The following is a 27,077-nucleotide window of genomic DNA, read 5'->3' on the forward strand; positions in this document are numbered from 1 at the left end:
TGTGGCATCTCATTTCCAGTAAATGTGTGCTTGAAGACATGAATGATGCAGTATGATGTGGCATGTCATTTCCAGGAAATGTATGCTTGAAGATCTGAATTATGCAGTATGATTCAGCATGTCCTTTCCAGTAAAGGTATGCTTGAAGACATGAATGATGTAGTATGATGTGGCATGTCATTTCCAGGAAATGTATGCTTGAAGACATGAATGATGCTGTATGATGTGGCATGTCATTTCCAGGAAATGTATGCTTGAAGACATAAATGATGCAGTATGATGTGGCGTGTCATTTCCAGGAAATGTATGCTTGAAGACATGAATGATGCAGTATGATGTGGCATGTCATTTCCAGGAAATGCTTGCTTGAAGATCTGAATGATGCAGTTTGATATGGCATTGTCATTTCCAGGAAATGTATGCTTGAAGACATGAATGATGCAGTTTGATGCGGTATGTCATTTTCAGTAAATATTTGCTTAGAAACCTGAATTGTGCAGTATGATTTGGCATGTCATTTCTAGTACATGTTTGCTTGAAGACATGAATGATGCAGCATGATGTGGCGTGTCATTTCCAGGAAATGTATGCTTGAAGATCTGAATGATGCAGTTTAATATGGCATTGTCATTTCCAGGAAATGTATGCTTGAAGACCTGAATTGTGCAGTATGATGTGGCGTGTCATTTCCAGGAAATGTATACTTGAAGACCTGAATGATGAAGTATGATGTGGCATGTCATTTCCAGGAATTGTATGCTTGAAGACATGAATGATGCAGCATGATGTGGCGTGTCATTTCCAGGAAATGTATACTTGAAGACCTGAATGATGAAGTATGATGTGGCATGTCATTTTCAGTAAATGTATGATTGAAGACATGAATGATGCTGTATGATGTGGGGTGTCATTTCCAGGAAATGTATACTTGAAGACCTGAATGATGAAGTATGATGTGGCATGTCATTTTCAAGAAATGTATGCTTCAAGACATGTATGATACAGTTTGATGTGGCATGTCATTTTCAGTAAATGTTTGCTTAGAAACCTGAATGATGCAGTATGATGTGGCATGTCTTTTTTTAGGAAATGTATGCTTGAAGACATGAATGATACAGTTTGATGTGGCATGTCATTTTCAGAAAATGTTTGCTTAAAGACCTCAATGATGCAGTATGATGTGGCATGTCATTTCCAAGAATTGTATGCTTGAAGACATGAATGATACAGTATGATGTGGCATGTCATTTCCAAGAAATGTATGCTTGAAGACATGAATGATGCAGTATGATGTGGCATGTCATTTCCAGTAAACGTGTGCTTGAAGACATGAATGATACAGTATGATGTGGCATGTCATTTCTAGTACATGTTTGCTTGAAGACATGAATGATGCCGTAAGATGTGGCATGTCATTTCTGGTACATGTTTGCTTGAAGACATGAATGATGCAGTATGATGTGGCATGTCATTTCTAGTACATGTTTGCTTGAAGACATGAATGATGCAGTATGATATGCCATGTCATTTCCGGTAAAGGTATGCTTGAAGACATGAATGATGCTGTATGATGTGGCATGTCATTTCCGGGAAATGCTTGCTTGAAGACATGAATGATACAGTATGATGTGGCATGTCATTTCCAGTAAACGTGTGCTTGAAGACATGAATGATACAGTATGATGTGGCATGTCATTTCAAGTACATGTTTGCTTGAAGACATGAATGATGCAGTATGATGTGGCATGTCATTTCTAGTACATGTTTTCTTGAAGACCTGAATGATGCAGTATGATGTGGCATGTCATTTCCAGGAAATGTATGCTTGAAGACCTGAATGATGCAGTATGATGTGGCATGTCATTTCCAGGAAATGCTTGCTTGAAGACATGAATGATACAGTATGATGTGGCATGTCATTTCCAGGAATTGTATGCTTGAAGACATGAGTTATGCAGTATGATGTGGCATGTCATTTCCAGGAAATGTATGCTTGAAGACATGAATTATGCAGTATGATGTGGCATGTAATTTCCAGGAAATGTATGCTTGAAGACATGAATGATGCAGTTTGATGCGGTATGTCATTTTCAGTAAATATTTGCTTAGAAACCTGAATTGTGCAGTATGATTTGGCATGTCATTTCTAGTACATGTTTGCTTGAAGACATGAATGATGCAGCATGATGTGGCGTGTCATTTCCAGGAAATGTATACTTGAAGACCTGAATGATGAAGTATGATGTGGCGTATCATTTTCAGGAAATGTATGCTTAGAAACCTGAATGATGCAGTATGATGTGGTATGTCATTTCCAGTAAATGTATGCTTGAAGACCTGAATGATGCAGTATGATGTGGCATGTCATTTTCAGAAAATGTTTGCTTAGAGACATGAATGATGCTGTATGATGTGGGGTGTCATTTCCAGGAAATGTATACTTGAAGACCTGAATGATGCAGTATGATGTGGCATGTCATTTCCAGGAAATATATGCTTGAAGACATGAATGATGCAGTATGATGTGGCATGTCATTTCTAGTACATGTTTGCTTGAAGACATGAATGATGCAGTATGATGTGGCATGTCATTTCCAGTAATTGTATGCTTGAAGACCTGAATGATGCTGTATGATGTTGGGTGTCATTTCCAGGAAATGTATACTTGAAGACCTGAATGATGCAGTATGATGTGGCATGTCATTTCCAGGAAATGTATGCTTGAAGACATGAATAATGCAGTATGATGTGGCATGTCATTTCCAGGAAATGTATGCTTGAAGACATTAGTGATGCAGTTTGATGTGGCATGTCATTTCAGTATGATGTGGCATGTCATTTCCAGGAAATGTATACTTGAAGACATGAATGATGCTGTATGATGTGGCATGTCATTTCCAGGAAATGTATGCTTCAAGACATGAATGATGCTGTATGATGTGGCATGTCCTTTCCAGGAAATGTATGCTTCAAGACGTGAATGATACAGTTTGATGTGGCATGTCATTTCCAGTAAATGTGTGCTTGAAGACATGAATGATGCTGTATGATGTGGCATGTCATTTCCAGAAAATGTGTGCTTGAAGACATGAATGATGCAGTATGATGTGGCATGTCGTTTCTTGGAAATGTTTGCTTGAAGACATGAATGATGCAGTACGATGTGGCATGTCATTTCTAGGAAATGCTTGCTTGAAGACATGAATGATGCAGTATGATGTGGCATGTCATTTCTAGTACATGTTTGCTTGAAGACGTGAATGATGCAGTACGATGCGGTATGTCATTTCCAGGAAATGTAAGCTTGAAGACTGGTGCAGTATGATGTGGCATGTCCTTTCCAGGAAATGTATGCTTCAAGACATGAATGATGCAGTTTGATGTGGCATGTCATTTCCAGTAAAGGTATGCTTGAAGACATGAATGATGCTGTATGATGTGGCATGTCATTTCCAGAAAATGTGTGCTTGAAGACCTGAATGATGCAGTATGATGTGGCATGTCATTTCCAAGAAATGTATGCTTGAAGACATGAATGATGCTGTATGATGTGGGGTGTCATTTCCAGGAAATGTATACTTGAAGACCTGAATGATGCAGTATGATGTGGCATGTCATTTCCAGGAAATGTATGCTTGAAGACATGAATGATGCAGTATGATGTGGCATGTCATTTCCAGTAAATGTATGCTTGAAGACCTGAATGATGCAGTATGATGTGGCATGTCATTTCTAGTACATGTTTGCTTGAAGACATGAATGATGCAGTATGATGTGGCATGTCATTTTCAGGAAATGTATGCTTGAAGACCTGAATGATGCAGTATGATGTGGCATGTCATTTCTAGTACATGTTTGCTTGAAGACATGAATGATGCAGTATGATATGGCATGTCATTTCCAGTAAATGTAAGCTTGAAGACATGAATGATGCTGTATGATGTGGGGTGTCATTTCCAGGAAATGTATACTTGAAGACCTGAATGATGCAGTATGATGTGGCATGTCATTTCCAGGAAATGTATGCTTGAAGACATGAATAATGCAGTATGATGTGGCATGTCATTTCCAGGAAATGTATGCTTGAAGACATGAGTGATGCAGTTTGATGTGGCATGTCATTTTAGTATGATGTGGCATGTCATTTCCAGGAAATGTATACTTGAAGACATGAATGATGCTGTATGATGTGGCATGTCATTTCCAGGAAATGTATGCTTGAAGACATGAATGATGGTGTATGATGTGGCATGTCCTTTCCAGGAAATGTATGCTTCAAGACGTGAATGATGCAGTTTGATGTGGCATGTCATTTCCAGGAAATGTATGCTTGAAGACATGAGTGATGCAGTTTGATGTGGCATGTCATTTTAGTATGATGTGGCATGTCATTTCCAGTAAATGTGTGCTTGACGACATGAATGATGCTGTATGATGTGGCATGTCATTTCCAGAAAATGTGTGCTTGAAGACATGAATGATGCAGTATGATGTGGCATGTCGTTTCTTGGAAATGTTTGCTTGAAGACCTGAATGATGCAGTACGATGTGGCATGTCATTTCTAGGAAATGCTTGCTTGAAGACATGAATGATGCAGTATGATGTGGCGTGTCATTTCTAGTACATGTTTGCTTGAAGACGTGAATGATGCAGTACGATGCGGTATGTCATTTTTAGGAAATGTAAGCTTGAAGACTGGTGCAGAATGATGTGGCATATCATTTCCAGGAAATGTATGCTTCAAGACATGAATGATGCAGTTTGATGTGGCATGTCATTTCCAGTAAATGTGTGCTTGAAGACATGAATGATGCTGTATGATGTGGCATGTCATTTCCAGAAAATGTGTGCTTGAAGACATGAATGATGCAGTATGATGTGGCATGTCATTTCTTGGAAATGTTTGCTTGAAGACATGAATGATGCAGTATGATGTGGCATGTCATTTCTAATGCATGTTGCTTGAAGACATGAATGATGCAGCATGATGTGGCGTGTCATTTCCAGGAAATGTATACTTGAAGACCTGAATGATGCAGTATGATGTGGCATGTCATTTCCAGGAAATGTATGCTTGAAGACATGAATGATGCTGTATGATGTGGCATGTCATTTCCAGGAAATGTTTGTCTGAAGACATGAATGATGAAGTATGATGTGGCATGTCATTTCCAGGAAATGTATGCTTGAAGACCTGAATGATGAAGTATGATGTGGCATGTCATTTCAAGTAAATGTATGCTTGAAGACCTGAATGATGCAGTATGATGTGGCATGTCATTTCCAGGAAATGTATGCTTGAAGACCTGAATGATGCTGTATGATGTGGCGTGTCATTTCCAGGAAATGCTTGCTTGAAGACATGAATGATGCTGTATGATGTGGCATGTCATTTCCAGGAAATGTATGCTTGAAGACCCGAATGATGCTGTATGATGTGGCATGTCATTTCCAGTAAATGTATGCTTGAAAACATGAATGATGCAGTATGATGTGGCATGTCATTTCCAGGAAATGTATGCTTGAAGACCTGAATGATGCTGTATGATGTGGCATGTCCTTTTCAGTAAATGTATGCTTGAAGACATGAATGATACAGTTTGATGTGGCATGTCATTTTCAGTAAATGTTTACTTGAAGACCTGAATGATGCAGTTTGCTGTGGCATATTATTTCCAGGAAATGTATGCTTGAAGATATGAATGATGAAGTATGATGTGGCATGTCATTTTCAGGAAATGTTTGCTTGAAGACCTGAATGATGCAGTATGATGTGGCATGTCATTTCCAGTAAATGTATGCTTGAAAACATGAATGATGCAGTATGATTTGGCATGTCATTTTTAGTACATGTTTGCTTGAAGACATGAATGATGCAGCATGATGTGGCGTGTCATTTCCAGTAAATGTGTACTTGAAGACCTGAATGATGCAGTATGATGTAGCATGTCATTTCCAGGAAATGTATACTTGAAGACCTGAATGATGCAGTATGATGTAGCATGTCATTTCCAGGAAATGTATACTTGAAGACCTGAATGATGCAGTATGATGTAGCATGTCATTTCTAGTACATGTTTGCTTGAAGACATGAATGATGCAGTATGATATGCCATATCATTTCTAGTACATGTTTGCTTGAAGACATGAATGATGCAGCATGATGTGGCGTGTCATTTCCAGGAAATGTATGCTTGAAGACCTGAATGATGCAGTATGATGTGGCATGTCATTTCCAGTAAATGTATGCTTGAAGACATGAATGATGCAGTATGATGTGGCATGTCATTTCCAGTAAATGTATGCTTGAAGACATGAATGATGCAGTATGATGTGGTGTGTCATTTCCAGTAAACGTGTGCTTGAAGACATGAATGATACAGTATGATGTGGCATGTCATTTCTAGTACATGTCTGCTTGAAGACATGAATGATGCAGTATGATGTGGCATGTCATTTCTAGTACATGTTTTCTTGAAGACCTGAATGATGCAGTATGATGTGGCATGTCATTTCCAGGAAATGTATGCTTGAAGACATGAATGATGCAGTATGAGGTGGCATGTCATTTCCAGGAAATGTATGCTTGAAGGCATGAATGATGCAGTATCTTGTGGCATGTCATTTCCAGTAAATGTGTTACCTCTGCTCACATCTTGTCGAGGCCTCACTAAATTCTTTCAGACTTCGATTGAACTGAACTACCTTCTTGACAAACTTTTCAGTTGAACAATATAATGACAATTTGTACAATATGTATTGTAGCATTCAATCGTTATCACTGTTCAAGTGTAGAGCGATTACATTTCCTTTTTACTGTGAAAATCTATGGTGAGTACCTGTTCTCGTGAATTCATTCACCCTTTGGTAGCACCTTGTGAATTTTGGTACAAACCATGGGATGATGTAAACATTTACACCAAATTTGTTGAGGCATCGAAACATGATTTTGAGTTCCAGGTAGATTCCATTCTTCCTTGTTTAAATAATCCAGCTTCCATATTATAGACTGCAGAAAAACCATGAATTCCAGTGGTGAAATAAATATGAATTGACGAAGGTCCAGAAAGAATGTTCAGTTCATCATTAAACAACAACAGTTTTATTTTCCCTATGTACAAGTAAGCTGATGATAGAGATGTGGTGTTTCTGATTCATCAAAACACAGCACTTATGTATCATTATGGTGAACCTGTTATCCCAGAAGCTCCTCAGTTCCTGATACTTCATCTAGTATTTACTGACTCTATCCACACTAACATTTAAACACTGCCAAAACTTCCTCTAGAAATACTCTACATCGGCCGATCCCATTAAGGTATTCCCTTTAGATCCTAGTGCATCTGCACCCTTGATACTTCACCTAGTACCTAGAGACTCCATCCACACTAACTTTAAGCACTGCCGAAATTTCCCTAGAGATGCTTCACCGGCCGATTCTGTCAATGTATTGTCCGTGGATCCTAGTTCATCTGCACTCGGGAACTGCAGCTGTCAATGACGACAGGAATCGTTCTGTTCGTCATCAATCAAGGACTACACTTAATGGCATCCAATTTTATGAATTCACCGAAACGATCTGGCACCACTTGTTCAACGCTTTATGGTAGGTTTTAACTGAGTTACTAGATTATATTTTGAGTTTAGCACAGATACGTACATGAACGATGTGTACTATTCGGCCTTCGAGACCTCTCATCAATATTCATTCTGACGCTGATTTTTTTGATTTTCCACAAAGTAGGCGGAGCTTAAGTGCGGAATCCATCTATGTGATTGGCTAACCAGCAAAATAGCTGCACGTCAGTCACAAACCTGCTAAAATCCCATCACTATCATTGACGTGGAAAATAAGTTTTTCCCTCCAAACGTTGAAAACTTCTTAAGTAATTTCATACTTAAAAATCAACAATTAAAATCACCAAAAGACGTAATAATTCCCTTCATCCATGACGTTAATTAAAAAGTTTATCTCACATCTACAAGAGTCGATGTATGCATAAAAATTACCATATGCATCACACTTACGCGTAAAATGTCTGGCTCAAGAAAACTGTAGGAGATAATTTTCAGGAGTAAACTTGACGAAAAATGTACATTAAAACTATGCCATCATGAGTAAGTACTGCTATCAAACGCTTCCTAGTGTATATCTGCCACACACTCAACCATATTTCATCAAATCCAACTCTTAGATTTCAAGGCAAACATTCCCAAAACAAAGTAATAGGAGAATATCCACAACAACAACAACGTAATGCTAAATTCTTCGACCGATGTCGTTGTTATAACCGCACAAGTCCTACTCTAAACCGATTTCCAGGACTATTACTACGTGAGAATCACCACTCACTAATCTAAACCTGTCGTAGAATGATTTCAATGATAAAACTATGGTTACATCTTGTCGTAAATGTCTAAAAATGCCTTCAACTACGAATGACAGCTGACAACAAAATCTAGTTCACAGGGACTGACCTAATAGAAACTCAGCTAATGTTACTGTTTAAAACGTCAGCAATTATTATCTTTTAAACAGCAAGTGACTATGATAAGCTACATTCATACTGAAAAATGGTACTTACAAGAAAAATCCCTTATAACTGTAGCAACAACTATTAAATGTCATATATATACTATGTTAACATTATCAATCAATCAATGGAGGTACGCATTATTTACTCATACTTACACAAAAGGGGTGGGGTAGTAAGCAACCACAATGATTGAAATATACTCATATCCAGAGTTAAACTCTGCTATAACAAGTCCAGTATTGAGTGAAAGTCAAATCCAGTGATGGTATCAGTCCCCGAGATCTATAAATATATCGGTGAAAGTTCAATGTTCTAGAGTTTACAGCCCATAAAAATGTTCCTGAAATGATGGGTATAGTTTAAATCTTACTGCCTTGTGAAGTTACTACTCTCTATGTATTTACAGGTATGTTAAGTGTTGTTTACTCGGTGGGAGTAGATGCTGTCACCTGGTTACATGTATATCTTTAATAGGATAACGAAAGCTTTTAATCAGCGGGAAGCAGGGCTTGGTCAGTGGGAATCCTCAACGCTTGCATGATGGCCCAGCAAAACCCGATCCACAAGGCTGGATATAATAGTTAACATTAATTGATTTAAATATTCTTTAGATCTCAGGCACAGATTTGCTTAAATTTGGACAATCACCCATTGCACATGATAGTGGTTAGCACTTGACATCAGCTGGTAAGAAACCTGCTGTTCTACTGCAGTATCTGGTATGACATGGCACAAGTGTACTTGTACGGCATAGGCCAGTTTCTGGCATGTATATCCAACCACACGTTCAGGCCTACATACTGGGCATCGACAGACCTGGAAGCATGGTGAAAATATGTGTTATAAAGTTTGAAACACAACCTTTCTTGAGGAAAGGTTTCACGAGTGGAACCACTGTTGTTGTTGTTTCTTCAGATTTGTTTCCAGGAGTAGAGATCCTCTTTACAGATCGCATGTTTACACAACGATGTTTAGACGTATCACTACACAGTGGCCAACCAATACTGGGATTTGTTCGATTCATTTGAATCATTTAAACTGAATGGGCAAAAGATTGGAATTGGTTTATTGGAGAAGAAAAAGCTGAAGGATTTATTGGGATGGTCCCTTAGTAAAACAAGCTTTCCTGCTTCATCCTCTGTAGGATCTATCTAAATCTGTGTAATTGTTTTTTGTCCCCAAATCAGCATGCAGTAGTCAGTACAGGGAATCACTGACAACAGTGAATATACAGGTGTACACTATACAACACTACTGTGAGTTATTCTTGATGTGCTGTGTATTTGTGGATGTGACTTAGCGCGGGAGGACTGTCTTCCTCAAGATTTATTGCCTTTTTAACACCAGTGTGTTTTTGTAGTGTCCTGTATGACTATATGATGTGTGATTATGATTGTCCTGTTTGCAGGACCTAGAGTCGTTTGGTGACCGCGTTTTGGAGCTGAACAAGGACCTTGAGAACAGTGATGTGTATAACCGCGACTGTGGCATTGACACAGCCTGGACCATTATTGACCAGTTTGTACAGCGCCTGACGGTTTTGGAGAACGAGGCACAGGTATTGTATGACCAGGTGACACTCAGACTGACAGGCTGGGTAAGCCAGCATATCCACATATGTCAGCAGTATCTATGTACAGTAAATCGGTTTTAGTTTTCCATTACCTTTTAACGTGTATACCTTATTTATGGAGCATGTCCTTAAGGATGATATTATCATCTGGAAGGAGTCATAAATGTCCAACCCCACCAAGTCCTCATGCCAGCTATCCTCATTTGACAGGAGTCATAATCTATTTAACAGGACCTGATTGAGCTACAGGAGTTGTTGGAAGCCTCCGTGGTGAACTTTGACCTTTTGCCGGAGTAAGTTTCTTATATTTTTTATGTTTTCTGTATGCAGTAACCTCTATCAGAGGTTATCCCATCTTTTGCTCCTTACCCGTTTTCTTCTTACGATTATTCTAGTAATACTTGTTTGGCTGTAACAAAGTGTAATAATGTTTTATGGTCTTTTGTCAGTTCTTCAGAACTGTTGGTTTTCTCATTGTTGACACCCAGAGTTGACAGATTTCTGTTTTCTGCCACCAGGTGTCGTCACGATCTGAACAATCTAAAGCAGATGTGGGAAACGTACAGGTTGGTACATAACAAGATTATTTTGGGTTGCACATGGAATAGCAATATTTTCATTATAATTGGGATTATAATAACCCCTCCCCCAGCACCCATCCCTCCCTCAACATTAATATGTAAAGTCATTGTCCACATGGTACTTTTGTCCCCTGACCTATATGAGTGGATTAATTGTCTTATTTCTTGTCGGGGCCTCCGTGGCTCAGTCGGTTAGCGCGCTAGCGCAGCGTAATGACCCAGGAGCCTCTCACCAATGCGGTCGCTGTGAGTTCAAGTCCAGCTCATGCTGGCTTCCTCTCCGGCCGTAAGTGGGAAGGTCTTCCAGCAACCTGCGGATGGTCATGGGTTTCCCCCGGTCTGTGCCCGGTTTCCACCCACCATAATGCTGGCCGCCATCATATAAGTGAAATATTCTTGAGTACGGCGTAAAACAACAATCAAATAAATAAATAAATAAATATTTCTTGTCACTGACAATGACTTTAGTGTGGTTTCAATCAGTTTTGATAAAAGTAAGAAGATTATTCCCTTATTTAGATGTAAAGGAGATGATTTGGATCTTGTTCAACATTTCACATATGTATTGCCCATAAGCATCACTTTTGTTGTCATTCTCCATCTTCTTGATGACACTTCTATCCAGACTTTACCTACAGTTTTCTGACATCTTTGCTGGCCTAATGGCTAGAGCATCCGCCTCGAAGTCGGGAGACCCCGAGATCGAACCTGGGTCAGGTCATACCAACAACTTCAAAAATGCTACTTGCTTGGCTCATCAGTGAGAGATTAGAGCAAGGAAACCTGACTGGTTGGCCCGATATTAGTATAATGTGACTGGGTGGGGTGTCATGTCATGTCTGGTGTCTGCGGCATGATACTTCAGTGGCGGCAGCACGTTGGTGGCACCACTTTGGACTTACCCTGCCTCAAGAACACATTATATATACGAATACCAAATGACTCCTTGTCATCACATGAATGAAAAATTGTTATGTACGACGTTAAACCCATAACCTTGTGTGTGTGTGTGTATATATATATATATATATATATATATATATATATATAAATATATATATATATATATACACACACAAACACACACATGTACATACCTACAATTTTCTATGTTTTGTATTCAGGATATTGTAATCCTGAAAACATGTATCTTTCCTTCATAATCACACTAAAGATGTTTTTATGAGGACATGATTTCATTGGTTGTATGAATATAAACCAGTGTCTCTAAATTTCAGAGTAATAGATGAACAGCAGCTGACGTGGAAGAGACAACGCTGGCAGAAGATGGACACAAAGTTTCTGAGGGAAGAGACCAATAAGCAGCTAGACATCGTTAGGGCTTTACCTGAAGATGCCTTCACCTGGGATGTGTACATGGGTCTTCATGAGTCCATCACAACAATACAGGTGAGGGGAGTGCTGACTAACAGTGTGGGGTCAGGGTAGATGTGATTAGGCCTGTACCTGGGATGTGTACATGGGACTTCATGAGTCCATCACAACAATACAGGTGAGGGGAGTGCTGACTAACAGTGTGGGGTCAGGGTAGATGTGATTAGGCCTGTACCTGGGATGTGTACATGGGACTTCATGAGTCCATCACAACAATACAGGTGAAGGGAGTGCTGACTACAATATGGGGGAGTGCTGACTACAATATGGGGTTAGGGTAGATGTGATTAGGCCTGTACCTGGGATGTGTACATGGGACTTCATGAGTCCATCACAACAATACAGGTGAGGGGAGTGCTGACTAACAGTGTGGGGTTAGGGTAGATGTGATTAGGCCTGTACCTGGGATGTGTACATGGGACTTCATGAGTCCATCACAACAATACAGGTGAGGGGAGTGCTGACTAACAGTGTGGGGTTAGGGTAGATGTGATTAGGCCTGTACCTGGGATGTGTACATGGGACTTCATGAGTCCATCACAACAATACAGGTGAAGGGAGTGCTGACTACAATATGGGGTTAGGGTACATGTGATTAGGCCTGTACCTGGGATGTGTACATGGGACTTCATGAGTCCATCACAACAATACAGGTGAGGGGAGTGCTGACTAACAGTGTGGCGTTAGGGTAGATGTGATTAGGCCTGTACCTGGGATGTGTACATGGGACTTCATGAGTCCATCACAACAATACAGGTGAGGGGAGTGCTGACTAACAGTGTGGGGTTAGGGTAGATGTGATTAGGCCTGTACCTGGGATGTGTACATGGGACTTCATGAGTCCATCACAACAATACAGGTGAAGGGAGTGCTGACTAACATTGTGGGGCTAGGGTAGATGTGATTAGGGCTGTACCTGGGATGTGTACATGGGACTTCATGAGTCCATCACAACAATACAGGTGAGGGTAGTGCTGACTAACAGTGTGGGGTCAGGGTAGATATGATTAGGCCTGTATCTGGGATGTGTACATGAGACTTCATGAGTCCATCACAATAATACAGGTGAGGGGAGTGCTGACTAACAGTGTGGGGTTAGGGTAGATGTGATTAGGCCTGTACCTGGGATGTGTACATGGGACTTCATGAGTCCATCACAACAATACAGGTGAGGGGAGTGCTGACTAACAGTGTGGGGTTAGGGTAGATGTGATTAGGCCTGTACCTGGGATGTGTACATGGGACTTCATGAGTCCATCACAACAATACAGGTGAGGGGAGTGCTGACTAACAGTGTGGGGTTAGGGTAGATGTGATTAGGCCTGTACCTGGGATGTGTACATGGGACTTCATGAGTCCATCACAGCAATACAGGTGAGGGGAGTGCTGACTACAATATGGGGTTAGGGTAGATGTGATTAGGCCTGTACCTGGGATGTGTACATGGGACTTCATGAGTCCATCACAGCAATACAGGTGAGGGGAGTGCTGACTAACAGTGTGGCGTTAGGGTAGATGTGATTAGGCCTGTATCTGGGATGTGTACATGGGACTTCATGAGTCCATCACAACAATACAGGTGAGGGGAGTGCTGACTAACAGTGTGGGGTTAGGGTAGATGTGATTAGGCCTGTACCTGGGATGTGTACATGGGACTTCATGACAAAACAGGTTTGCTTGAGTTAAAATTTCATTAGATACAGAGGAACGAAGTCTTCAGTCTAAAATGTACACATATCAAGCCTTGGACTTGATGGCTGTGTAAAAATGATGGCTGTGTCATGCAATAAAAAGGAAAAGAATGTTAAAGTAATTGGTAGAGGAAATATCTTAAAAAGTACTGCATGTATTGAGCTCAGGTTTTGCATACGTGTAGAGCACAGTGACTCTAGGCGGATGTTCCATCATTCATGCTCTTTGTGTATATTATTTACTGTAATTTGCCGAACTCATGACTTCAGTACTATACATATTCAACTGAAGTTTTCATCGACATGGATTATATTTAACAGAAAGTAACTTCACCCAAACTGGAAGTAAATTGCATGCAATTGATTCTGGGAAAAATGCATTATCGAACAATCCAGTAATTGCTGGAACCTCAGTTCATTGCTGTTTGTAGCTACATGTATACTTGTATTTCTGTTTGAATATGGTTGAAGGTTTTAGCAGCAAGTAACTGTGTTAACAGTCTTTTTGTGCCCTGTTGTAACTTTATCTTGACTTCAAAATGACAGGAAGATCATGATTTAGACTTTTCTGTTTTATCAGATGAATATGGTTTTTGTGAGTACAAAGGGGTTGAAAACTTTTCCTCCTTTTTAGCAAATCCAGACTATCTCAATTGTGTGTGTACATGGGGTTTTAACAGGCTTGTCTCCCCTTGATTGATGACTTGAGTAACCCGGCCATGAGGACCCGTCACTGGAAGCAGCTTGTCCGTGTGACTGGGGGAGCCCTGACCATTGACAATGACACTCTCAAGAGAATGACCCTAGGGGAACTACTCAGCCTTGGACTCCAGAGTAAGGCCACTTGATGTATCACGCACAATAAAACATCTTTAGGGGCCCTCCGTGGCTCAGTCGGTTAGCGCGCTAGCACAGCGTAATGACCCAGGAACCTCTCACTATTGTGGTCGCTATGAGTTCAAGTCAAGCTCGTGCTGACTTCCTCTCCGGCCGTAAGTGGGAAGGTCTTCCAGCAACCTGCAGCTGGCCGCCAGCGTATAAGTGAAATATTCTTGAGTATGGCGTAAAATACCAATCAAATAAATAAATATATAAATAAAACATCTTTGCTGCATGTAGAATTTAGAAGCAGCTTAAAGCTGTTGATACACAAAACATGAAAGAGCAGTGTATGCTAGTGTATGTGTATTTGTCCTACAGTTGGTGTCAGTTCTATTGATGACAAGGGTCAGATACATTAAAAACAACCTGTTGTCAGTATTTTCGAAGTTGTCAAGTAGAAATGAGTGGCCACTGGTCTTTCTATCACTTGAGTCGGTGAGACTAACAACTAAGCACCCATTGATTTTCAGAGCATGGTGACGATGTCCGTGCTATTGTACAGAGAGCAGTAAAGGACTTGGCAATAGAAAAGTCCCTGAAAACCTATGAGGAAGTTTGGCTGAGTAAAGTATTTGAAATGCGTGAGCATGTTTTCCGTAAGCCTGACAATCTGGATGTCACTGTGGTAAGTGAAAAGTTCAATAATTATTTGACATAGGATTCAGTTTAACATAAAAATGTAAATGTTTTGGAGTTGAAGCCTATAACATATATTTTATGTGTTAATACAGTGTGATGGTATCTGATATCTGGCATTTTAGTTCATGTAGTAAATTGCTTTCACATGCAAATAAAGTTTCTGATTTGTAGGTAATGAATCATTCCCATGTGCTATTTTATCTGTGGCAATGTGAATGTGAATCTGACAATGTAATTGTGAATCTAGCAATGTGGTTTTGTGATTTACAGGACAACCAAAGCGAGGTCTCTCAGAGTCAGGAGAGTTCCCACCCCCCTGGTGTTCAGGGCGCCCGTAGCCAGGTGCGTGCCACCAGCCGTGTGTCCAACCAGAGCTCTCACAGCCGTAACAAGCGCAGCAGTGTAGCCTCATTGCCTGCGTCACTACTCAATGTGGGAGAGGTAAGTGTCATTCTGTTGTTGTGAAGTAGTAGCCCAGACAGAGCAACAAGCACGGCAGTATGGTGAAGTAGAAGCTGAGACACAGTGTAATGATTTCGTGTCTTTTCTGGTTTGAGGAGGAATGTGTGCTGGCATTGTTACACAACACAGGGTAATTATCTGGTGTCTGTGCCAGTTTGAGGAGAAAGGTGTGCTGGCATTGCTACACAACACAGGGTAATGATCTGGTCATCTTTACTGGCTTGATGAGGAAGGTGTGTTGACATTGTTACACAACACAGGGTAATGATCTGGTGTCTGCCGGTTTTAGGAGGAAGGTGTGCTGGCATTGTTATACAACACAGGGTAATGATCTGGTCATCTTTACTGGCTTGATGAGGAAGATGTGCTGGCATTGTTACACAACACAGGGTAATGATCTGGTGTCTTTACTGGCTTGATGAGGAAGGTGTGCTGGCATTGTTACACAACACAGGGTAATGATCTGGTGTCTTTACTGGCTTGATGAGGAATGTGTGCTGACATTGTTACACAACACAGGGTAATGATCTGGTGTCTTTACTGGCTTGATGAGGAAGTTTTGCTGGCATTGTTACACAACACAGGGTAATGATCTGGTCATCTTTACTGGCTTGATGAGGAAGTTTTGCTGGCATTGTTACACAACACAGGGTAATGATCTGGTCGTCTTTACTGGCTTGATGAGGAAGGTGTGTTGACATTGTTACACAACACAGGGTAATGATCTGGTGTCTTTACTGGCTTGATGAGGAAGTTTTGCTGGCATTGTTATACAACACAGGGTAATGATCTGGTCATCTTTACTGGCTTGATGAGGAAGGTGTGTTGGCATTGTTATACAACACAGGGTAATGATCTGGTCATCTTTACTGGCTTGATGAGGAAGGTGTGCTGGCATTGTTACACAACACAGGGTAATGATCTGGTGTCTGTCGGTTTGAGGAGGAAGGTGTGCTGGCATTGTTATACAACACAGGGTAATGATCTGGTCATCTTTACTGGCTTGATGAGGAAGGTGTGTTGGCATTGTTATACAACACAGGGTAATGATCTGGTCATCTTTACTGGCTTGATGAGGAAGGTGTGTTGACATTGTTACACAACACAGGGTAATGATCTGGTCATCTTTACTGGCTTGATGAGGAATGTGTGTTGACATTGTTACACAACACGGGGTAATGATCTGGTCATCTTTACTGGCTTGATGAGGAAGGTGTGTTGACATTGTTACACAACACAGGGTAATGATCTGGTGTCTTGATTGGTTTGAGGAGGAAGTTGTGCTGGCATTGTTACACAAGACAGGGTAATGATCTGGTGTCTTTACTGGTTTGAGGAGAAAGGTGTGCTGGCATTGTTGCACAACACAGGGTAATGATCTGGTGTCTTGACTGGCTTGATGAGGAATGTGTGCTGACATTGTTACACAACACAGGGTAATGATCTCTGCTGTCTTTACTGGTTTCAGGAGGAAGGTCCTCTGGCATTATTACACAACACAGGGCCTATATTCGAGGATCTTGAAAGTCATCAGATGTCACTACAGGCAATGCAGAGCAGTTCTGCAGCTGGCTCCTTCCTAGACGAGGTGGTCAAGTGGCAGAAGAGGCTGCAGACAATAGAGGCGGTGCTTACTGTTTGGCTGGATGTGCAGGAGAAGTGGGTGGAGCTTGAGGACGTGTATTCTGGGCCAGATGTGCGTATTGCTCTCTCGCATGAAACTAACATCTTCGCTCAGGCCAACAGGGACTTCAGCCTCCTTATGCGAGCCTCAGAGAAAAACCCAAATGTTTTGCAGTGCTGCTCCAGAAAGAGTAAGTATTAATGCTTGTGGATGGTTGTAATTGTACCAGTACAGTGTTAAGAACAATATTAGTAAAGATTCAAGCTTTTTGAGTTATTATTTGTATATTTCAGGATGATATCTACCTTTTCAGGCTTCCTAGGCTTGGAGACAACAGTTATTTTGTGTGTGTGTGTGTGTGTGTTTGGCCTAGCATGGCATTAAATGAAGATTGCTTGACTTCCACCAGTTTGACCTTCAGGCACAGTAATAGATATGTATACATCAGTCACATAGCAATAGAGATATATCTGTCACGATAATAGCTATTCCTGTCACATTGTAATAGCGATTTGTCACTCACACAGTGTTAATAGATGTGTCTGTCACACACAGTATTAATAGACGTGTCTAAAACACAGTATTAATAGACTTGTCTATCACACATTATTAATAGACATGTCTGTCACACAGTATTAATAGATGTGTCTGCCACACAGTATTAATAGACATGTCTGTTACACAGTACTAATAGACTTGTCTGTTACACAGTAATACAGATACATCTGTCACACAGTATTAATAGAATGTATTAATAATGTGTCTGTCGCACTGTGTTAATAGACGTGTCTGTCAGACAGTATTAATAGACATGTGTCTGTTGCACAGTGTTAATAGACGTGTGTAAGAGAGTATTAATAGACATGTACCTGTTACATAGTAATACAAATACATGTCACACAGTATTAATAGATGTGTCTGTTAAACATTAATACAGATACATCTGTCACACAGTATCAATAGATGTGTCTGTCACAAATTATCAATATACATGTGCCTGTCACACAGTATTAGTAAACATGTGTCTGTCACACATTATCAGTAGACATGTATCTGTCACACATTAACAATAGACATGTGTCTGTCACACAGTATTAGTAAACATGTGTCTGTCACACATTAACAATAGAACTGTGTTTGTGACAGATATTTTGCCAATACTGGAGCATATGGACCACAACCTGAAGACCTGCCATAAAGCCTTGCTCAGATATATGGAGCGCAAACGCCAGATCTTCCCACGCTTCTACTTTCTCTCCATAGACGACGTCCTTCACATTGTTTGTAACGGTGGGTTTGAAGTTTGGGAAAATCAGTAAAAATTTTCCGTAGAAGAATACATTTACAATATGCTAGAATTACAGTGTACATTTACATGAAAAATAGAAATAGGCTTCTAACACTATCTGTATCCTACAAAAAGCCTGCTTCAGATTTAAACAAGGAGAAAATTCATTGATACATGTAATGAGTTTTTTTATGAATGTTCTGATGCCCTTGTCTGTTAAAGCATGTGGTATATTCCATCCCAACTTGTCAGATATACATGTATGGGATTATCAGCAAAGATTGTGGACACATTAGTTGCTTCTCTTGCAGGTTATGATCTGAACAGTGTGAATCTCTACATCAATAAACTGTTTGAGAATATTGGAGGGCTTGTGTTTGAGGAAATGGATCAAAGTGACAGATGTAACTTCCAGATTACAGGTGTGGCCAGTTACCTGGGCGAGAGGTTAGACTTCAGACAGGTGAGCTGGAATCTCAGTATTCATTGTTCCGAGCACCCAGGTGCAAGGAGCAGGTGATAAATAACATAGGGCAAAATGCTGATTGTTGTCATTCAAAGTATTACATGGCACTGAATCTATCATATTTGTAGGCTAGACACATTCTAGTTATTTTTCCAGAAAGAATTTCATACCTAAAATCTACATTTTCCCTTTTTAATGCTAAACTGTTTGTCAATGCCCATCTCGCCTGGGTTAAATTCACTGTTTTCACCTCGTTCTTGAGACAAAATGAGGAACTTATTCATGGACAGTGTTATTTGTGCATTAAAATTGCTGTCAACTTATGTTTGTGTAGCAGTTCACAAGGCTTGCATTGTTGTCCACTATTTTGTTGAAACAGCCAGTAATGTGCGAGGGTCAGATAGAGACGTGGCTCAGCTCCTTGGTACAGGCCCTGAAGGCAGCCCTCCAGTTTCAGATGTCAACTGCCATGGGTGTGGAGAAACCACCGGTGAAACCCATCAGCTATCAACCTGTCACCACCATACGCAAAACACAGCCAATCACCAAGGGGGTCAGAGGCCTGGACAAAAAATCCAAAGGTACTGCTGAAGATTGCTTTTGCTCTTACACCTGTAATGGGGCTTCTTCAAAATTCATCTGTCCTGACATCTTCATATTGATTTATTTATTTATTTGATTGATGTTTTACGCCGTACTCAAAAATATTTCACTTATAGGACGGCGGCCAGCATTATATTGGGAGGAAACCGGGCAGAGCCCAGGGGAAACCCACAACCATCTGCAGGTTGCTGGTAGACCCTCCCATTTACGTCCGGAGAGGAAGCCAGCATGAGTTGGACTTGAACTCATAGCGACCACATTGGTGAGAGGCTCCTGGGTCATTACGCTGCGCTAGCGGGTTAATCAACTAAGCCACTGAGACCCCTCTTCACATAGTGAATTGTTGATTCCAGAATGATTTTTGGTTACTCTCCCTTATTTATTAGCCCTTATATAAACAGTGCATCAAAAGTATGCTCCCTGCCAAAACAATGTTTGACATTTACCAAGGTATTTGCCCAATCTATTTGCACATAGAATCTGAGCAATCAAGTCAACACAATGTAGCGTGGATAACCCTGTTGATACAGATGTGCTGTAATGAGTACGATTTTGAAAATTTTAGATTAAGATAATTTTGACGACCTGTGCGATCAGATAATGCTAAAATCTGGTATAATGACCACGCTTTTGTACGACACTGAGACAGGAAGCTTGCATTGTGTTCATGAGAAATGTGATTCAATTTTGAGGGATGACTAACCACTCCTGAAGCAGATATCTAACGCCATCAAGATGGACACCGTCATAACACGGTGATACATTTCTTGTTTCAACTGGTCCCACAAATGTTCAGTGGGATTGAGATCTGGGAAATTGGCGGGCCATTGTATATGCTTAATGCCTACATGTTCAAAGAAGACATCTATCTCTCTGGCACAGTGTGGACGTGCATTGTCATCCATAAAAAGAAATCCATTGCCAGCTTAAATCTGTTTGTGAAATTGTGAAAATCCAAGCGATAATGCGTTTACGCATTCTCATTAAAGCACATCTGTATATACAGAGTAATCCTTGCAACTGTGTGTTGACTTCATTACTAAGATGCTGTGTGCAAAATTTCACAACGATTGGGCAAATATCTTGGTAAAAGTAAAACACAGTTCAGGAGAGGAACTTACTTTTGATGCACAGTTTGTTTAAACAGTACATTTCAGCAAATTTGCAGTCTGTTGCCTTCAGTAATTCTTTTGATTGGTATTAAATTCAGTACTCAAGAGCACTAGAACATTTTGTACAAATTTAAAAGCAAAACTACATTTTCCAGGTTTTCAAACACATTCAACATATGGAGGGGCCTCTGTGTTTAGTGTTTAGCGTGTTAGTGCAGCACAGTGATGCAGGACCCACTCATCTATGAGGCCACTGTGATTGTCATGTCCAGCTCACATTCTTGATCATGGCTTAAGCACCAATCAGATAAACATTGAACATATAAATTAAAGCTGAATTTGGATACTGAGTTTCCAAAAGTGTAAAACCTTCAATACCTGTCATCTTCTCAGAGAAAGGTAGCAGCCGTGCAAGCAGCAGACAGGCTTTGAGTCGACAAGGCACTAGGTCTGATAAGCTTCAATCAGCTGTACAGGCGTCTCCTGCGGAACAGAGCAGTGAACAGAGTCGTCACTCATGGACTCTGGACCATGTGTCGGAGATTACCTACCTGGCCACCCAGGTACAGCTCACCCAGCTGATCCAGGAGGCCTTGTCAGGTCTTGAGGCAGGCAACAGAGATGCCATGCAGGTGAGTTTCTCTCTACTGACCATGACTGTCCACAATACTAGCTGTCAACAGACGTCATGCATGTGTCCCCTCTGCTGACACTTGACTGTCAACAAAGACGTCATGCAGGTGTTCTCTCTGCTGACACCTGACTGTCAACAGAGACACCATGCAGGTGAGTCCTCTCTACTGACAATGACTGTCCACAATACCAGCTGACATCTGACTGTCAACAGAGACACCACTCAGGTGAGTCCTCTCTACTGACAGTGACTGTCCACAATACCAGCTGACACCTGACTGTCAACAGAGACACCATGCAGGTGAGTCCTCTCTACTGACAGTGACTGTCCACAATACCAGATGTGTACCAGAATATCTGTACCCCACGCGACTGTTGTTTTCCAATGAAAAGCAGAGTATTATGTCTCATGTAGGATAAAAACTGAAATGCTGATCTTCAAAAAATGTATCAGTTTTGAGATTTCATGACTGTCATGGTTTCCATGATTTCCCTGTTATCCCACAGGCTCCTTTAGAGAAAATCAACTCAAGTATTAAAGCTACAACACAGCTTCTGAAAGGTTTAGAGGATGAGAAGGAAACCCAGGTGAAGAAACGTAAAGACCAAGATGGAGAAGGTAAGCTGTCACTTCAGGTGCTCTAAATTGAATGTGAGTGAAAGTTGTATGGCTGTGATCTCAAATTTTGTATTAAATTCTGTTTGTGTATGGCTGTAAACTCTGCCTTTGTGCTCAGTTATATGACTGTAAACTCTGCCTGTGTGCACACTTGTATGGCTGTAAACTCTGTGTGCACAGTTGTATGGCTGTAAACTCTTCCTGTGCACACAGTTGTATGGCTGTAAACTCTGTTTGTGTGTATGGCTGTAAACTCTGCCTGTGTGTATGGCTGTAAACTCTGCCTGTGTGTTTGGCTGTACACTCTGCCTGTGTGTATGGCTGTAAACTCTCTGCATGCATGACTGTAAACTCGGCCTGTGTGCATGGTTGTTAACTCTGCCTTTGTGTATGGGTGTAAACTCTGCCTGTGTGCATGGCTGTTAACTCTGCCTGTGTGTATGGCTGTTAAGTTTGTCTGTGTATGGCTGTAAACTCTGTGTGCACAATTGTATGGCTGTAAATTCTGTGTTCTCAATTCTATGACTGTGTCATGTTGTTATTTGTAGGTGAGGGAGCCACAGAAGATCCAGAGTCATCATCTACAGCGAATGGCCGCCAGGCCTCATTCCGTGGGTCAGGATTAGAACTGACGAATGAGGGGACTCACACTCCCATCCCTGAAGAGAGAGCCACATCAGTCCAAGATAAACTGGGTGGGTGAAGTGGAGATTCTGATTTCATTTGCGACAAATCACTCATGAGAAATTCAAGGAACTGCAAGAGTGCAATCCTACACCTAGGCTAAATATGCAAAAGCACATGAGGCTTTCCAACAAAGGAATAACTGGGTCAACGGAACCACTTTTAATTTTTTGGCGGGATGGGGGATGGGGGTTTTCTTGGTGTGCATCAGTACAAGGAAAGGTCCAGAGACCTGTTAGTTTCAAGTTCTGGAAGTTAGTTGCATTCTAGAAAAATCTAAAGCAACCCCAACTTGAGGCCACTGGACAGTATTCTGCTATGCACTACTATGGGGTAAAACTTTAAGATAAATATCCTTTTGCTTTTTGTTTGGCAATGCTGAAAAATTGTTTAAAAGAAGAACACTAGACCAAGTGTGTATATGCTCGTGCTGGTTTCCTCTCCGGCCATGCATGGGAAGTTCTGCCAGCAACCTGCAGAAGGTTGTTCCCCCCCCCCTCAAACACCACCCCCTGGGCTCTGCCTGCTTTCCTCACACCATAATGCTGGGTGACGTCATATATGTGAAAGAGCCTTCAATAAGGCGTAAAACAGAAGTGAGGGAGTGCTTGGGGTTTAACGTCGTACTCACCAATTTTTTAGTCATATGACGACAATAAAGCACCAAATGAAGAAATAAATAATAAATTATACACCTGCTACCATTAGAAGGAGCAGTTTATTTTGTCCATTTATGTATTTATTTATTTGATTGGCGTTTTACGCCATACTCAAGAATATTTCATTTATACAACGATGTCCAGCATTATGGTGGGAGAAAAGGGGAAAACCCACAACCATCCGCAGGTTGTTGACAGACCTTCCCATGTATTGCCAGCGACTACATTGGTAGAAGGCTCCTGGGTCAGTGCAACTTCACATGTATTCCATTGTGAATGCATTGATGGTGTTATTAGTATAACTGTCAGCCCCCTGGGGCCAGTGGTTGACAGAAGTCCCTTATGTCTCAGTTTTTGTCTGATTCCATGGTGCCTGTGTTGATGGTGTTAGCAGTATAACTGTCAGCCCCCTGGGGCCAGTGGTTGACAGAGGTCCCTTGTGTCTCAGTTTTTGTCTGATTCCATGGTGCCTGTGTTGATGGTGTTAACAGTATAACTGTCAGCCCCCTGGTACCAGTGGTTGACAGAGGTCCATTATGTCTCAGTTTTTGTCTGATTCCATGGTGCCTGTGTTGATGGTGTTAGCAGTATAACTGCCAGCCGTGTGGGGCCAGTGGTTGACAGAGGTCCATTATGTCTCAGTTTTTGTGTGATTCCATGGTGCCTGTGTTGATGGTGTTAGCAGTATAACTGTCAGCCCCCTGGGGCCAGTGGTTGACAGAGGTCCAGTATGTCTCAGTTTTTGTCTGATTCTGTGCTGATGGTGTTATTAGTATAACTGTCAGCCCCCTTTGGGCCACTGGTTGACAGAGGTCCATTATGTCTTAGTTTTTGTCTGATTCCATGGTGCCTGTGTTGATGGTGTTAGCAGTATAACTGTCAGCCGCCTGGGGCCAGTGGTTGACAGAGGTCCATTATGTCTCAGTTTTTGTCTGATTCCATGGTGCCTGTGTTGATGGTGTTAGCAGTATAACTGTCAGCCGCCTGGGGCCAGTGGTTGACAGAGGTCCATTATGTCTCAGTTTTTGTCTGATTCCATGGTGCCTGTGTTGATGGTGTTAGCAGTATAACTGTCAGCACCAACCCCCCGTAGATGTAGATGGTGTATCTGGTTGTAGATGGTGTATATGGCTGTCGATGATGTACACATATGTGGCAGTAGATAGTGTGTGTGGATGTAGATGGTGTATGTGGTCGTACATGTATGTTTTTGTAGATGGTGTACGTGGTTGTATATGATGTATGTGGTTGTAGATGGTGTATGTGGTTGTAGATGGTGTATATGGCTGTCGATGATGTACACATATGTGGCAGTAGATGGTGTGTGTGGATGTAGATGGTGTATGTGGTGGTAGATGTATGTTTTTGTAGATGGCGTTTTTGGTTGTATATGATGTATGTGGTTGTAGATGGTGTATGTGGCTGTAGATGGTCCACATACATGATGGTGTACACGTATCTGGTTGTAGATGGTGTATGTGGTTGTATATGGTGTATGTGGTTGTAGATGGTGTACATGTATGTACGTGTAGTTGTAGATGGTGTATGTGGTTGTAGATGGTGTACACGTATGTGGTTGTAGATGGTGTGTGGTTGTAGATGGTGTATATGGCTGTCGATGATGTACATGTACGTGGTTGTAGATGGTGTGTGTGGTTGTGGATGGTTGTGCTTGAAACAGCCGGTTGTTTATTAATTTTGTTTGCTGTTTTCAGAAGGGTCTGGTAGGGCTGACACGATGCTGACCCCTCAGCTACTTCTCCCACCCACACTCTCCTCCCAGAGAGAGGGTCTGGACACAGAGGATCCTCACTCCGGGAAGCTAAAGCTGCTACTTTTCCCTGGGCAGATACAGAAACTGACCAGCCTGCTGGCCTTGCTGTCTCACCTGAGAGACCTGGTCCATCGCCTGCTGGCCTCTCCCCACACTCACAAACCCTCACACAGCTTTCACTGGAAGGCACAGCTTCTCTACACCTTCAACACTGACACTCGCAGTGTGTACATCCAGGTGAGCTCACACATCATGTCTTCTCATCAACAACTTTCTTTGTAAAAGAGTTCTGCAATTTCTGCAACGGTTTTGTAATTTTTGGCACAGTTTGCAAAGATGAACTATTCATTTGTTTCTTAAAGCTATTACACTAAAGTTTGCACAGTCATGTGTTTTGCTGTGGGTACCTGCTATTATGATATTTGAAAATTAGGGCAAGAAAAACTTACTGATTTGTATGTGTACAAACTTACTGACATTTAAGTCAGTAAGTTTTTCTTTCTTATATCTATATATGTATAGATAAGGGAAGAGCTCATAAATCAAAATGGTTTCCAGTGCATGGATATGCCTTGAGCTACAGGATATACCTTCTGTGTCATACGTCCGATCAGCTGGACTGCTCCCTTATCCGTTCCTTGCCAAGCCCCCTCTCTGCTAAAGTATAAGGATTGGCTGCCCAAGAGCTTTACTCAGCCTGAGTGAAGCTATTTTGTTTTAGTCTGTTCACATATTCAAACACTTTATTCTGTTAACTCCTTTAACTAATCTAGTGTGTACAAAGTCTTATGGTCGCTTTTCTCTCCGCTGATCTAAACAACAAAAAAACCCACTCTGTTGGCAGGGATGAAATTTTACAGCTTCCTGAAACAAGTCTTTAATATCACTCAAGCAGAAATGGTACATCATATACCAGCTTGTTAACACATCTACAAAAATACACTTGTCAGCGTAAATTTGCCGCAAAGATTATGTATTCAAAATAGTGTTGAAGTTCTTTGTCCGGTCCATATGCTGTACATGTACATACATATTTGCTGATTCTCTGCAAAATAAAACTGCGACTGGACTGTATGATCCTGTTTATTTATCATTTTGAAACTTTTATGCAACAACAATAGCCTGGTACAATTAATAATGTTAAGACCTGATCCCAGCACAGTTGTATTTTACGATACCTTCAGTGGTTATGAACTCCCTTAAATACACCCAATTATACCTTTTTTGTGGTGGTTTAATTCACTGTAATGCCTAAGATAATAGATGCAAGGAAATAAATGTAATCGTGTAAGCTAATTCCATCTGTCATTGAAAGTTGTAAGTAATTCACTGTGCAGGTGTATGTGAATTCATTGAAGTCTGTCTGGTGGGCTAGATTTGGCGGGTCACATGAAAGGATAATTCCCTCCCCATTCAGGGCAAGCCAGATATTCTGTCCCCATCAGCCCAATCTGGTCGCCTTCAGTAGCTGACGGGCTCAAAAAGGTGCTTCTTTACATACATGTGCAAGTGTATAGGCCTACATGTGCACTCTGTTTCTGTCAGACGCAGTGAATAAACACAACTCTGTCCAAGGACAGTGTTTGGTCGACAGGATGGATGTACAGTTTGAATTCTTTCAAATAAGTGAACGTGTTACATTCGATTACCACAAATGTATACTGTAAGTTGCATGGTTTACAAGTGATTTATGAGCCATAAAGAAATTTTCTTCCGTACATGTATCCCAATATTCAAAACATTTCAAACAGAAGTCTAAATTTGCAGCTGTTTACTCTCCCTCCATCTTTTCATATCTATTATATCTGAATGTGTGGTAGCATATTGCGGTATACCCTACATTGGCCCCACAAA

At 41.1% G+C, this 27,077-nt stretch overlaps 1 protein-coding gene across 1 annotated transcript in view; it reads left to right on the forward strand.

The window, feature by feature from the left end:
• Positions 1–27,077, forward strand: part of LOC135462183 (dynein axonemal heavy chain 9-like) — a 124,716-nt gene that overhangs the window by 8,293 nt on the left and 89,346 nt on the right. The window contains 15 exon segments of the mRNA XM_064739578.1: positions 9,947–10,096; positions 10,343–10,404; positions 10,630–10,677; positions 11,931–12,102; positions 14,459–14,612; positions 15,131–15,285; positions 15,570–15,740; positions 17,230–17,575; positions 18,532–18,675; positions 18,985–19,136; positions 19,519–19,720; positions 21,248–21,486; positions 21,995–22,106; positions 22,655–22,801; positions 25,165–25,460. Coding sequence (XP_064595648.1) covers positions 9,947–10,096; positions 10,343–10,404; positions 10,630–10,677; positions 11,931–12,102; positions 14,459–14,612; positions 15,131–15,285; positions 15,570–15,740; positions 17,230–17,575; positions 18,532–18,675; positions 18,985–19,136; positions 19,519–19,720; positions 21,248–21,486; positions 21,995–22,106; positions 22,655–22,801; positions 25,165–25,460 — 2,550 coding nt within the window.

This window comes from Liolophura sinensis, chromosome 1, assembly GCF_032854445.1.
Source record: "Liolophura sinensis isolate JHLJ2023 chromosome 1, CUHK_Ljap_v2, whole genome shotgun sequence".
In the NCBI taxonomy this organism is placed as follows: Eukaryota; Metazoa; Mollusca; class Polyplacophora; order Chitonida; family Chitonidae; genus Liolophura; species Liolophura sinensis.